At 41.0% G+C, this 13265-nt stretch overlaps 2 protein-coding genes across 11 annotated transcripts in view; one reads left to right on the forward strand and one right to left on the reverse strand.

Moving 5' to 3' along the window:
• The window catches only part of LOC138620315 (multiple PDZ domain protein), a 40008-nt gene extending 38474 nt beyond the window's left edge, over positions 1–1534 (reverse strand). The window contains exons 1-2 of the mRNA XM_069697414.1: positions 1413–1534; positions 519–615 (exon numbers count right to left, since the gene is read on the reverse strand). Of these exons, the coding sequence (XP_069553515.1) occupies positions 519–531 (13 nt within the window). The 5' untranslated portion in view covers positions 532–615; positions 1413–1534. The remainder of the gene's footprint in view (positions 1–518; positions 616–1412) is intronic.
• A 1269-nt stretch (positions 1535–2803) lies between these two features.
• The window catches only part of adgrl3.1 (adhesion G protein-coupled receptor L3.1), a 125765-nt gene continuing 115303 nt past the window's right edge, over positions 2804–13265 (forward strand). For 5 of the 10 annotated variants that reach the window (XM_069697420.1, XM_069697421.1, XM_069697422.1 and 2 more), the window contains exon 1: positions 2806–3209. The gene's annotated coding sequence lies outside the window, so the exon portion shown is untranslated. Of the gene's footprint in view, positions 3210–13265 lie in introns of all 10 variants that reach the window. The other 5 variants (XM_069697416.1, XM_069697418.1, XM_069697419.1 and 2 more) reach the window with 2 other exon arrangements.

Consider the following 13265-nt stretch of genomic DNA (forward strand, 5'->3'; position numbering starts at 1 on the left):
GAGTGAAAGCTGCTACAGTGTGAATAATTTCTAAATTAAAACAAATTCTAAATTTTCAGTTATTACATTTCTAATTCCAAATTTAAGGTTAATGTGTTGCCAAAACCTAAAAAGGTTGGTTAAAAATGCACGAAGAAACATCAAAGTAGCATGTGCTATCTATTCTGCAACACTACACAGCAAAAGCTTAAATGTTGCATCAGGTCATTTGGCCCTTTCTTTTTATTTAACAGAGAACAAGATGAGCACAAGGCACAACTGCAGTAATTGTGTTTGACAGGAGGTTAAAACCCTCTAAACTCTTCACCACAAAGTGTTGCCTACTGAGTCCTTTGCCACCTGGACATGGAACTATTCCTGATAGTGTCTGGCAGAAATAAGTGTGCTTGTAAGGTGCCTGACACCTTAATTGTAAGCCTCCGATGATGGGGGTGATGAGAAGTCTTACTGAGGTTACTGGAACATGTTTGTCTTTAAACTGTGGTCTACAACTGCAGGTCAATGTATACAGGACTTACCCATGATTTCCATTATAGCCTGGCAGGATGCTTGGGTGAATTTTCTTCTTTTTGATTTCCTGTTATCATTTAAATGTCATACTTGTCTGTTTGGCACCTGCAACATGAATACCAAGAAAAAAAAATTGTGAGTTAACATGAAATTGTACAGATTATACAAAGTCTATTTACATTTTTGTGGCAGTGTGTTTGGGAAAGCTGAGTGTATAAAAGAGTGTAGATGAGGTTTCTCCTTTAAAATCGGGCAAAAACTTTGATTAATTCCCTCCCCTTCTGCGCAAAGGAATAATTAGTGTACCAATAATTATTTTACATCTGTTCCGCAGCATGTATCATTTTACCTCTACACCCTGCTTTAGGGCCTGTCTGTTTGCAAGCGCCTTGCTTGTCACCTAATGCTCTTTAGCGGGATTTAAGTCTTCTCTAAAAGGCTTTATCAGCCAGTGATGGTAATTAACAGCGACACATGGCCTCACGACCATTCTGACTTGGGGGAGCTGTATAGCTTCAAAGCAAGGTACCAGTGACATGATTTGATTTGCGAAACGATGGGCTGGAAATGACAACGTCTCATCTGGAATCTAATTAAAGGGCATTGATAGGCACGTGGGGTGATCGCCGTGCTTATATGCCCTTCACGGAAGCCTAATGAAATCTAGGCTATATCATACCTGTTGCTGTTAAAGCGATGCTGACGGCTTCCAAATGCAAAAAAAAAGACATTAGGCTACACATTCATGGTTTACAGTAATTACGCAAGCCCATTAACTATTAATTTGTTAATGATATACAAGACGATCTTTTAATTTCTTTAAAAATGACCTGGTCACGTTAGTCTAATTTCTGTGACGAGCAGACGGACATCACGGTCAGCTCAGTGTCTTTTCATCTCACCTCCATTGCAGTGCCGCTGGACGATCAACAGGTCCCAACTGAGCTCTAAGCACAGCACACCCGCCACCTTCTCCTGTCCGCAGGGTAAATGTACCTTTAGCAAGAATGATACTTCCCTGATGGCCCAAGTCATAACACCTTTTTGAGAGACGGCAAGACATCAAGAAGCAAGCTGTGCGCTTTTTCCCCCCAGCATTGTGTCCGCGGCTTGTGAGCGCCCCGTGCAGTGCGCATGTCACCCTCTGATCTACAGGCACAAAAGGCTCATCCCTAATGATAGGGAACTAGCCCACAGTAATCCTGTAACACATTTCAATGGGGCTCACTGCAAATCATGCTTATGAATTGGAAAGGGACAGCCAAGTAAAGTAGCCTAAGTTCTAAAGTCCAATCCACTTCCTGGTGATAAAATTAAAACTATTTGGAAACTATGCGGATCTCCCATTTCTACCTGATGATTTACTAATTAAATGTAACATTATTATTATTATTATTATAGCCTATAATAACGCCAGTGTATTTAAATAGTGTTTACTTGCGCATATATCCTACGTCCTATTTGCTTAATGATATAGGCCCCACAGCATTTTTTTAATTTAATCAACTGAATATTATCTTTCGACTTTGAGTTTGATTTTGATCAGCGCTGGGTTTGTTGTCTTCTCCATGGCTTTGCCCAGAACACGGCCACGGGGCAAACCGCAGGCTGAATTGTTGTACAACGTCTACATTTAATTTCAGATTATTTATAACCGAGAATGGGGTCGGGTACCAAAACAAATCATTAAATGGGCTCCAGAGCTTGACTATCCTAAACGAGGACTGTGCTTTCTCTTTTGTTCCTCTTTAGCTGAGAATGTTAATGATACGGTTCCAATGTCGTACCACAGTTATCAAATTCAATCATAGTCATGTGACAAAATACTTCTCTGAGCTTCTAGAGTTGTCTAGTGAGGCAGTCTAATGTGGTAGCCTATGTTAACCGCCCTTGCCTTGAAAACTTTTGCAACCCCTGTGTTTTCACACGGCAGGTGGAGCCCTCGGTCCAGAGATTTAGAAGCCAGATCCAGTTCCGTGTTTTCCAACAGACACCCCACTTCATCTTTCCCTCTTTCTCTCCCTGCATCCCCCAGGCAGGAATCATCACCCTCTCCCCAGCCCTCCACCCACCCTCTGCTCCCCGCCCGCCTGCAACGCTCCTCTCGCCGGGCTGCGCTCTGATCAACCGAGCATTCACCGCGCCTCCAAATTGGTTTGTCATTTCTGACCCCTGTCTGTGTTGACCACGGTCCTCTGCTCCGCTGCGCTCTGCGCCTGTGGACTTCGGCAGAAGTCAGTAAGAACATAAAGGCAACCGACAAAGAGAGAGAGAGAGGAAAGGAGGGAGGAAGGGATACAAACAGACGGATAGAGAAGGAGAGGGAGAGAGAGAGAGAGAGAGAGAACCGCCTCTGTCCTCCTCCAGCACTCCACTGGACTTAGTACATTTGGACGGATGCGATACCTCCTCTTGTGTGAGCGCTGATCGGGATACTAAGCACGCAGCTATTGGTTTATTATACCCTCAGCTATATTTCCATCCTCTCTTTCGAGAAGACTTGCCCACGTCGTTTTGCAGCAGCAAGAATCAACTGTAGAGCCGGGGTCGAGGCACCATCCAGCTGAAATTGATCGACTGGAAAGATATATATCTATCGTTGTGGTGACTGTGACAGAACGCAGAAAAGGTTATTCCTGACTGCGCTGGATGTGGAGGCTATAGCTGTATGCGCCTATATCGCTGCGCCTGGTGAAACGGTAAGAACTGAACCCGCTCTTTTATACACGAATTATATAGGCTACCTATAATATTTCTGACATCACTGGTGAACGACGTTAAGCCTTTTGGCTGTATGTCAACCTGTGTTTGTCACTGAGATTCTGTGAACGCTGTATGGCAGCGCCGACTTTGGTTCTCACGGATGCCCATGGGAATGTGGCCTGCGATTATTGTACTTAAGGGGCGCGGAAACTGGCCTTAATGGACGAGGGGGTAAAATGTAACATAGTTTCCCGTATTTGAACAGATGATGGTCCCGCGGCTTGCGTCTGCATGGGCGTCGCTCGGATAAGAGACGTCGCTGAGGCGAAGTAATAAGCGATGATACCTATTACCTCTCCGGAACATAATCAATGCAATCACATTATCTCATGACGGCGTCTCGACCAGGATGTACACATAATTATCATTCTGTAGCCGCATCTATCTGACTCACTGCAGGGCACATTGACAAATCACATGCTTTGGCATGATGGATGACAGATAGACAAAGTGTTCACTTCCTCAGGTTTACCTTCTGTTTTGCCTGGTTGTCATTTGAGTGTATTGGCATGGCTTATTAGGGAGCGTGCCGGCTTGTGAACCGCAGTCTAAAATCCGGAGTAAATCCAGCGGCTCTGTAAGAAAAGGAGTATCCAGCAGGCCAGTGCACCCCAGGATACGTCAATCATGCGGACTCATGAGTGAAAGCCATGGCTCTTATTTACAGAGGAGGCGGCCGGGGTTGCAGATGACCTTGATGTGAAACTGAAAACTACTGAAGGTGGCACAAGCCTTCGATCTGGGCTCAAACTGAAAATAGTAACCTGCTTCTGATTGGTGTAGACCACAGATGTGTAGGCTACTCTTAGTAATAAATAGATAAGGAAATACTCACATAGCCTAATCTTTTTTTAAATCCACACTGATGATTACCTACATTGTTAATCACAAGTGGTCTGCCTCACACATAATTGCAAATCTCTGGCAATTTAAGCACCCCTCAATAGTCATTTGCTGACTGTCTGCTTGGGTGGCCGTGGGTTGGCCCTTTTGAATCACTGTACTCTCAACATCCAAAGGGCTATCAGCAAAGACATTCTGAGCAAACTCTGTGTGGATCTCTGTGCTCCTTGTGATGAAAGGGTGGATGTAGGTTGGAGTGGTTGACAATATGTTGACTCAGTGCTGCAGCTAAGAAAGGTTTCTCTAAGGAACCCACGGGCAGTTTGGGAACAGTCAGTGTAGGCAGTTAGCTGTGTGTCTATACTGGAGACAATTTTTACATAGATTTGCTTGGCTGCCATTTTGACAGCATGTATTTAAAGACAGGCCCGACTCCAAGGAGATTATTATGTTTGTGGATGATATGAATATCTCTAAATCTGTTTGAGACTAAGTGGGCCCTACAGTTCCATGGTTTCATTTATGTACTGATTATTGAATTGAAATGATTTAGTTATTGAAAATTCAGTGTCCAAATCCTGCTGCTTTTGGTTGTAGGTGTCTGACAAGTCTTCACAATTTGATTTAAACAGTGGAAAAAGATGGAGCCTCTATTGTATTTGGGTTTTTCTGTCCAAACTTCCACCAGCGATAGTGGATGTTTTTGGTTTAGTTTTCTGACAGGCTTTGATCGCTTCTCTAGAGAAAGCCACAGGATGTCTGTCAGGCAACCCATGGTGAATCCAACGCTTGTCAAAGAGCATCTCGGGTCACGTTCAGTAATGGCACTCGTACAGCATGCATGTTGTGGATCACCTGAAGCTGTGTAATGTGCAACAGCAGCGATCAAGCATTCTGCTGACTGTATGTCTGTCTGTCTTCCTTTAATTAGGTCACTGATTCTTTTCTGTTATGATGCACAAGACAGGCAAAGCTCCTTGCTGGGGGAACACGGGGTATGAATTAGGATGGTACTAATTCGGGTTGTTCTGCTTGGTTGACCAAGTCCTGACTTTCTTTGTTTGGAGCTGCGTAATATAACACAATATTTGGTTTAGATTTGGGTGGCTCCAATAACAATATCTAACCCTGTAATGGAAGCTGCCTGTAATTTACATAGGGGATCGTATGTTATACGTCTTGTGCTCGCATTGAAACCTCGATATAATGAAAATAAACCTTGGCAGACAGCATGATCCATTGCAGACAGAAAGCAACAGACATATACACACATGAATATTAAGACAAGCAGGCATATAATCAGTTTAGCAATGAGTTTATGCTTGTTACTGAAGTTTCTATATTATCAGGGGTTGTTAGAGAGTCCAACTTAAGCACTTGAGAAATTAATTCTGTTTAGTGGGCACATTGAACCCAGGGGCTGAGTTCCCTGGAACCATTCTAATAAGTGTTTCCTGAAGAATTTGCAGTTCGTTGGACCCAGTTCTGCATTTTGTTAATTTATGCATGGCAAGGTAAAAGTTTGTCAAAAAGCCTTGTAGATAAGCAGAAGGTGGTGTTTATTATGCTCAGAGACAACCAACTGTCACTCTGGTGGCTGAAGCTGTAAAAAGAACAACGAATTTTAATGCTGCAATGATAATGTTACGTTTCAATGAGAATGTAGGATTTCACTGCACTATTTCCTAATGCGATGATGATTCACATTCCTAGTCTCAACCCCACTTTGTGTGCCGAGCTTAACCTAATTCAAAAGCCCCTTCCTGCACAAGACGACATCTCTCTCCCGTATTGAAATAATGAGCCCAGATACTTGCTTGTCTTCTTCCTCCACCTAAAGCACTCTGTCATGTGTTAACACATCCTTCCTCCTACCCTTGCCTTCCCTCAAAGAATAACCCCGGCTCCCTGCATTTACCGCCGTTGACTGGAGCGATCAGCTCAGTCCACCTCTCTTAATGTGTGAAACTCGCCTCGGATTTCATTCAACTCTTTTAGAGGTTCACCACACGAGAGGACTACACAGTTACTTTGCTACCTGATTAGATATATGTCTGGGAAAGGGAAAATCAGCAGTAGACGACCGGCTGTCAGATCTCGGGGCATTCACTGACTCATTGCTCCTATGGCCTCAACTAGAATAGCCCTCCAGAGGTAGATGTTTTATTCTTCTTAACTATGGAACTATTAGAAGGCTTTCTGCTCGAACCACCACAGCTTATTATAGGTTTGTGTTTTGTAGGCTGATAGAAGGAAATCTACACTGCTAGCCTGTCTGTTTCTGTGGTGCTAAAAGTGATAGATTTTGTAATCCTGCTCAATGGGTATTGTTTAGCAGTATAATGCAATTGTGCCATTAAACAACATCAGCAGGGCTGTGATACTAAATCAGCCAATAGCGTAGACCAAAAACAAGATGACACAGATGGGTCACTGTAACCACTGTCTTCAGATTTTGTCTAATAACGAAAGCTGAAATCAATAGTTGAGTAATTGATGAGTGGATTGACAGAAATTAATCAGCATGATTTTGAGTCAACATCTTATTCTTCCAACAAAATTGACAAACATGACTTTCAGTAGTTCCAGCCTCTAAATTATGATGATTTTCTGCTTTCTCCTGAAAACACAGCTTCAAGTAGCAAAAGCTAAGCTGTTGAACAAGGGTGAAAACACCTCAAAGGTTTGATGGCATTTTGTTTTTAATCCAAGTTTTGTTACGTACAAATTAAACAAGACTAAGGGCCTTCAGTCATTAAATGCCTCACACAACATAAATTTGATTGAGAAATCAATCAGCTAAGTAGCCATTAATAATGATATTCAAATTGTGTTTTTTTTTTTGGCTCTTTGAATGTTTTACATTGTCCACTAATTGTCTTTTAAAATAACCAAAACACATTGATAGCTTATACTTTACCATCTTGCTGACTTTCTTTTTAAGTGCTCAATTTCAGGGGCTTAAGTGGATAGTATCAATTCAGATGTCACAATAACCTTTTTAAGACTGACTTTTATTCATTTTTCTATGACCAGTTGACCAGACTCTCTTTCATTTGTTTAGGCAGCCCTGAATTTATGGCATGTCCAACTTTTATGTTGTCATGATTGAATTTCATTTACCATGGCCTCACTGATTCTACCCACTAAATGTGCCTTGAAGAGGGTTGTATAAAGTGAAAATGGTTATCATTCTGCTAATCTGAAGTGGAGTGAGGAGGCTGTGAAAAGGTACATTCATGTCTTTTTTTTTTAAATATTTTTTTACATTTATTCCAGGTAACAATCTGTGGAAGATGTTTTCAAACTTTTGCTGTTAACCTGTCTGTGAAGTGCACAGTTTACCATAACTTTGGAGATGCTGCAAGTCAAAGTCTTTGCATTTGTGTTTACGGCCTTATTTAGCTTTTTTCTACATATGGACTTCACCACAGCTATATGAAAATAAAATACAAGCACAAGGAAACGGTTGATTTTTTTCATCATATTTGTAAAAGAAAACATGAAACAGTGTCTAAAGATGATATTCTCAAACAAATGACACATTATTTTCACAGTTGAAATAAATTAGAAACAAACAATGTCACGTGGTAAATACAATTCTGCATTTATCACCTTCATCAAATTAGAATCAGAGGTTCCACATTAGGTGCCAATGATTTGAACCTCCTTACAGAGTGACAGGTAAACTTCCGACATCTGTTCTCTTTGCTATTGAAGTGTGGGGTGACCTCATGCAAAGAGCTGAAGAGTTCTCTGAGGTCTTCAGAAGAAAAGGTTTTAAACATCTATGAGTCTGGAAAGGTATTTTAATAGATATCAAATTATTAGGACAAAATTATTCCACTACAAGGAAAATCATCTACAAGTGGTGTAGATTTAAAAAACTGCCAATTTGCCCAGGCTTGGCTACCCCAACAAATTCAGCCCAATAGCAGAAAGTTACATACAAAAAGAAGTTTCCAAGGATCCCAACATTTTATTTCAGGATCTGCAGGTAATGCTTTCAGCTGTTTGTGTCAAAGTTCATGTTTCTGCTATCAGATAGAGAATGCACAAATTTGACCTGCATGTGAGGAGTGCCAGGAAAAACTCTCTGCGGTCCAAAAAGAACATGAGAGCAAAACTACAGTTTTCTAATGAACATAGTCACAGAGGAGCCTTTTGAAATCATGTGCTCTTTACAGATGAATCAGAAGTTGTTTAGCCTCAGTAGTATTAGACATGCTTAGCGCAGACCAAAGACAGCTTTTCAGGTTGCTATGCGGCTACGCTGCCTCAGGGACTGGGCAGCTTGCTGTCATTGATTCAACTTTGAATTCTGCATCATATCAAAGTGTGCTTGAAGATATTGTGAGGCCATCTGTCCAAAAATTTAAGTTGAAATGGAAGTGGACCTTTCAAAAGGATAATGATCCTCAGCACATTAGTGGGGAATGGCTCAAAAATAAGAAATGCAGGGTTATAAGGGCCTGGTCAAACTCTCAAACATTTACAAGCCACAGGTGTTCTTACTTTTTCCACCAGAATTTTAATATCCAGGGTCATCATAGTGGTGGGGGAAGTGGAACTGACCACCCACAGCCCCAATGTGGGAGGGCCTTGACAAGCCTTGACTGAAAGGTTTGTTTGCAATTTTTTTAGATTTATATATATTTTTATATATTTATATTCAATAAAAGTGGTGTAATAAATTGGATGAGAGACTGAACTTTGTATAAAAGAAACAAATAGTTGAGGCCCTCTGGGGTCCTTCTAACCCCTTACAAAAGGCGCAAGAAAGTTAGTCTGCCCCTACCTTTGGATTCATCTCTCGATGCAGCGAATTGAGCAGAGTGAGGGCTGATGCTGCCCATCGTCATGTCACAGCTTCCTAAAGAAAATTATTTTGGCTTCAGAAAATGAGGAGAAAGAAAAGACAGACAGGACAGAGAAAAGAAATGGCGATTGTGTGTAGTCCATGACTGGTAGTAATTATCCTGCTACCTTAGCTCACAGTGAAAAAGACTTGCTCCCCTAACATAAGTTACTCAGTATCCTCACAGTGTTTACGTTTCACTCCTCTCTTAGCTGACATTTAATCAGTGCAGGCAAACTTTTAGCAAGCTACTCCTACTAAATCAGTCGTCCTTGCCCCTGCCTAGTGCCAAGCCCAACAGATGCAGCTCCAGGATCAGCAACCCTGTCTCCCTGTCTCTGTGTCCCTACCACTGAATCAGCAGCAATGTGTTGAATGGCATGTCTGTTGTAATAATTGCAGGGGGGTAATTTATTTCATTATTGAGAAAGAAAAAAAAAAAAGGAAAATAATGAAATAATTTTCAATGATAAGAATTCAAGCACTGTAATTATTTTTCCACGTTATGATTGTTGTATAGGACAAAAAAATGACATAATATGGTCTGCACTGCATGCTGGAGTTTTACAACTGCTTATTTTCCACTTTCTGGGTTTACCTAATTCAGAAATCTGCTGATTTTATTATTTTCTTTGTTAAATTATTCAGTCGATGGTAATGGGAATTAATGTCAATTGAATTGGTAAATGCATATTCAAGTTACATGTACTTCAATTTATTCATTAATGCTGAGATTTCTTTTATTCAAGAATTGTACCATTAAAATGACATTTAAATTGTAAAAGATGGCCTTTTTCACAAATTTGTATTCAGGGTATCAGTCTTACATCTAATCGTAAATTCTCAGAATGTTGCATGCTTGTCTGCTCAGTGTTATATTTTCAGGGTTGAAGCCTCCTGGCATGGTTGGGCCCATTTTTATATCTTTTTACAGGGCCCAAAAACCCTTGGAGGCACTCCTGATTATTCTATTGATATTTTTCCCAGAGTGAAAAAGCTAATTTTTCGAGTATACCTTTATCTGTAGGCGCTGCATCGAAAGGTCACATTATTTGTTATCCAAAAAGCCACAAATTATCACGACATCCATTTTTTTTCACATGACTGTACATGGTCAAGTAGCTCCTTTTGTAGCTACTGTGACCACAGCCCATAATTCCATAATTCTCTTTAAACGTCTTATTCAGTCAGAAATTGTTATCCTCTTTCACATAGAAGAAAAACAATTGTCCTCCCAGTATACACATCGGTGCCCTTCACCTCCTCGCGCCCCACTCAAAGCTGTCACCAGTTGATAGAAACACACGAGCACACGCATGCATTTCTTTCCACACATAATCTGAACACACACTAATGTACACATCAACTAGCACCACTGTCACACATGCATATTAACACTTGTATGCTAACACACATGTATAAGCTCACGCACTCACACAGAGGTATACGTAGATACTGCCCGCAGCTGTATATTTAGTGACACACAGTGCCATTAGGGACCTGAATAGAGAATCAGTGTACAAACCCAGAGTGAAGCTCACTCAAAGGTCTGCTGATTATTTTGGTCTCTGCAGGAAATCATTTACAATAGCACTCAGCCCCTCCTCTCCTCTTCCCAGTTCACTCCATTTAAACAGTGCTGCTGTGCCTGTTAAGTGTTAAGTCAGTCACCACAGTATTGATGGGAAGTTCTTTTCTGTGTTGGTTGTGCGGTTGACTATGGCGTGCTGTGGAGGCCTCGCTTGTTTAGAGAATGGGGTGCATGGAAGTGAGTCATACACAATGTGATGCAACACAGCAGATCAGATTTGAATTATGGGGCAATGAACAATGAGGTCATCACAAGGCTGGAGGCATACATCTCTTAGTGCAGTGGTATAACGCAGCATTTCTTATCAATGGAGGAAACTGCAGCAGGGTTTGAAAATGTAGGATTGTTTAAAGACGGATTCAGTGCTGCACATAAAGGCCTGGGTTCAGTGGCTGAGACAATGGAAGGGGATTTCTGGTTTGATTGTTTTACTGTTTACTTCCACTAACAGCTACATGTTGTTACACATTTCAATAATTGTAGATTGTGCATATTGTTAAAGACCATCTACATTTAAAAAGAAGTTTTTACCCTTCTTAACATGTCCTTAGTGTTTGTTATATGCCGCTTGTCATATCAGGGGACACATAAGCAGTCAAAACCATGAATGATCATTTCCATGTTGTAAAGCATGGATTCAGACAGCCAGAGTTTCTTACATATACTGTATATAAAAAAGAGGATGTAGCTTCCTAGACATCACCGAGTGCCTATTCAGACATCTGAATAAGCGATAAACAATGGGTGATGTCATTGTTCAATGTCATGTGTAATGATGTCTCAATAAGCAATAAAATATTCAATGCCAGTGTTTGTATCTGTCCTGGTGCTTCCACGTGTTACCGTCACATCACAGTTCATAGAGTTTTTAACATTTTTTTCCCTACACTCAAACAGTTCTTACACCTGAAGATCTCTGTCTGCTCTTCTTTTATTTTTTTGTTACCAGATAAAAAAAATCTCCTTTGGGTTTCTATCAAATTCAGCTGAACTATACAGAAAGCAGGGGAGAGTCACTGCAAACTCGTGGCTATTAAGCAGCTGTTTAGTGATGAATAACACACAGTACTTGATGAATGTTTTACTAAAACGTCCTTCTTTTAGCTTACGTCATCTGTTTTTGACACACATTGGAACCACAGCTGTGGAGAAGCCACCGCCCTCTGCACACTTCATTGATCCCCTGCGAGCCCTACACTCTCAAACCCACTGGAATAATTCAATATTCTGAACTTGAACCAAACAGGTTGAGCAGCCATTCAGGTTGTGATTTATTAATATTAACTATTCTTTTGTTATACATCATACATTTCTGGTAGATGGTGCCTTAAAAGGAGGCTGCAGTGAGTAAGGATGTTCATGTTGTTCATGAGCTTGTTTACGTGTATATTTACGTAATGTACGTGTTCATTTACAAATAGAGCAGTGAAGTGAGATACAATCACAAGTGGTCACTTGAGACGTATTATAGCTGTGCAGTTGTGATCAGATCACCCAGGACCCATAATACCATATGTGGAAAAACCTCTCTATCTATGTGGCTCTGGCTGATAGTTTACGGCTGAAACCTGCAGGCAGCCTAGCCATCTCTGCAGATACTACCTGTCACTCAAAGCTGGCCTGTACGAAATCATGCAAAACTTCAATACAATTAAATCGAGTGAGTTGTATAAGTTTCTTTCAGGCCTTGTGCGGATATGTCCTTTACTGAGTTTACCCCTGCGCTGGGGTCATGAATTGGGAAATTAGCTACAGATACCAAAACCTTTTTTCTTTCAGGTTCTCATGTTTATATTTGCTGTACAGTTAAGCATTTTATCATTGGGGTCTACTGGGACTGATTCACTTTTGGCGCCAGCCTCAAGTGGCCACTCAAGTAAGTACAATTTATAGCAGTTTGCGTTGGCTTCATTTTTCAGCTCCAGAGGTTGCAGCTCTGCCACAAACCTCAGGAACCAAACCGGCAACTTGTAGGGTGTGGCTTTCCTTAGCATCGAGCTGCCAGCTGGAGCTGTAGGAGAGAGGCGGAGGGGTGGGTAGAGATAGGGGCGGGGACTATTTGCATATTCTCATCTACACATACTGAATGAAGCAGAAGGTGTCAAGTTACATATAATCCACTTAATCCACTTTTTCATTTAGGAAAAAAATGACTAAATATGTTATTTTGATAAACAAAGAAGAGTTTTTAGGGGTTTAATCAATGCCATCAGTGTCAGGCAAGGACTTTAACGGGCTGCAATTCATCTTTTTTCTCGAGCTTTCAAGTGTTTGCTTGCCTCTTATATCCACCACTCTGCATCCAATGATATTTTCCATATCTTTTCCTTCTTCAGCAGATTGTCCACAATCAGCGTCTGCTGTAATACCATCATCCCCAGGCCCCTCTTAAATTTCCTGCTTACTGGGCTTTTACTTTAACTGCATTACATACATCTTCCACTCCTTGCTCATCTGGTTCTTTTCAGTATAAACTAGGCTGAAAGATCTGACTTTGAAATGCTTTGATGGGACTGGTCACTTGATGGTCAATAAAAAGAAAAATATATATATATTTTTCATTTATTGTGCCTGTTCTGTGGCACAGCTGTGATCCTGACTGATATCGAATGCCATTTTCATTCCAAGTCTTTGATAGTGAGAATATGTGCCAAGAAGTATTGATCTGGAGTTAAGCTGTTGGTGTGGTATATACTAAAA

The sequence above is a fragment of the Brachyistius frenatus genome, unplaced genomic scaffold, assembly GCF_029030835.1.
Source record: "Brachyistius frenatus isolate BFR_SWC_R1_liver_20210118 unplaced genomic scaffold, ASM2903083v1 Contig_23, whole genome shotgun sequence".
Taxonomy (NCBI): Eukaryota; Metazoa; Chordata; class Actinopteri; family Embiotocidae; genus Brachyistius; species Brachyistius frenatus.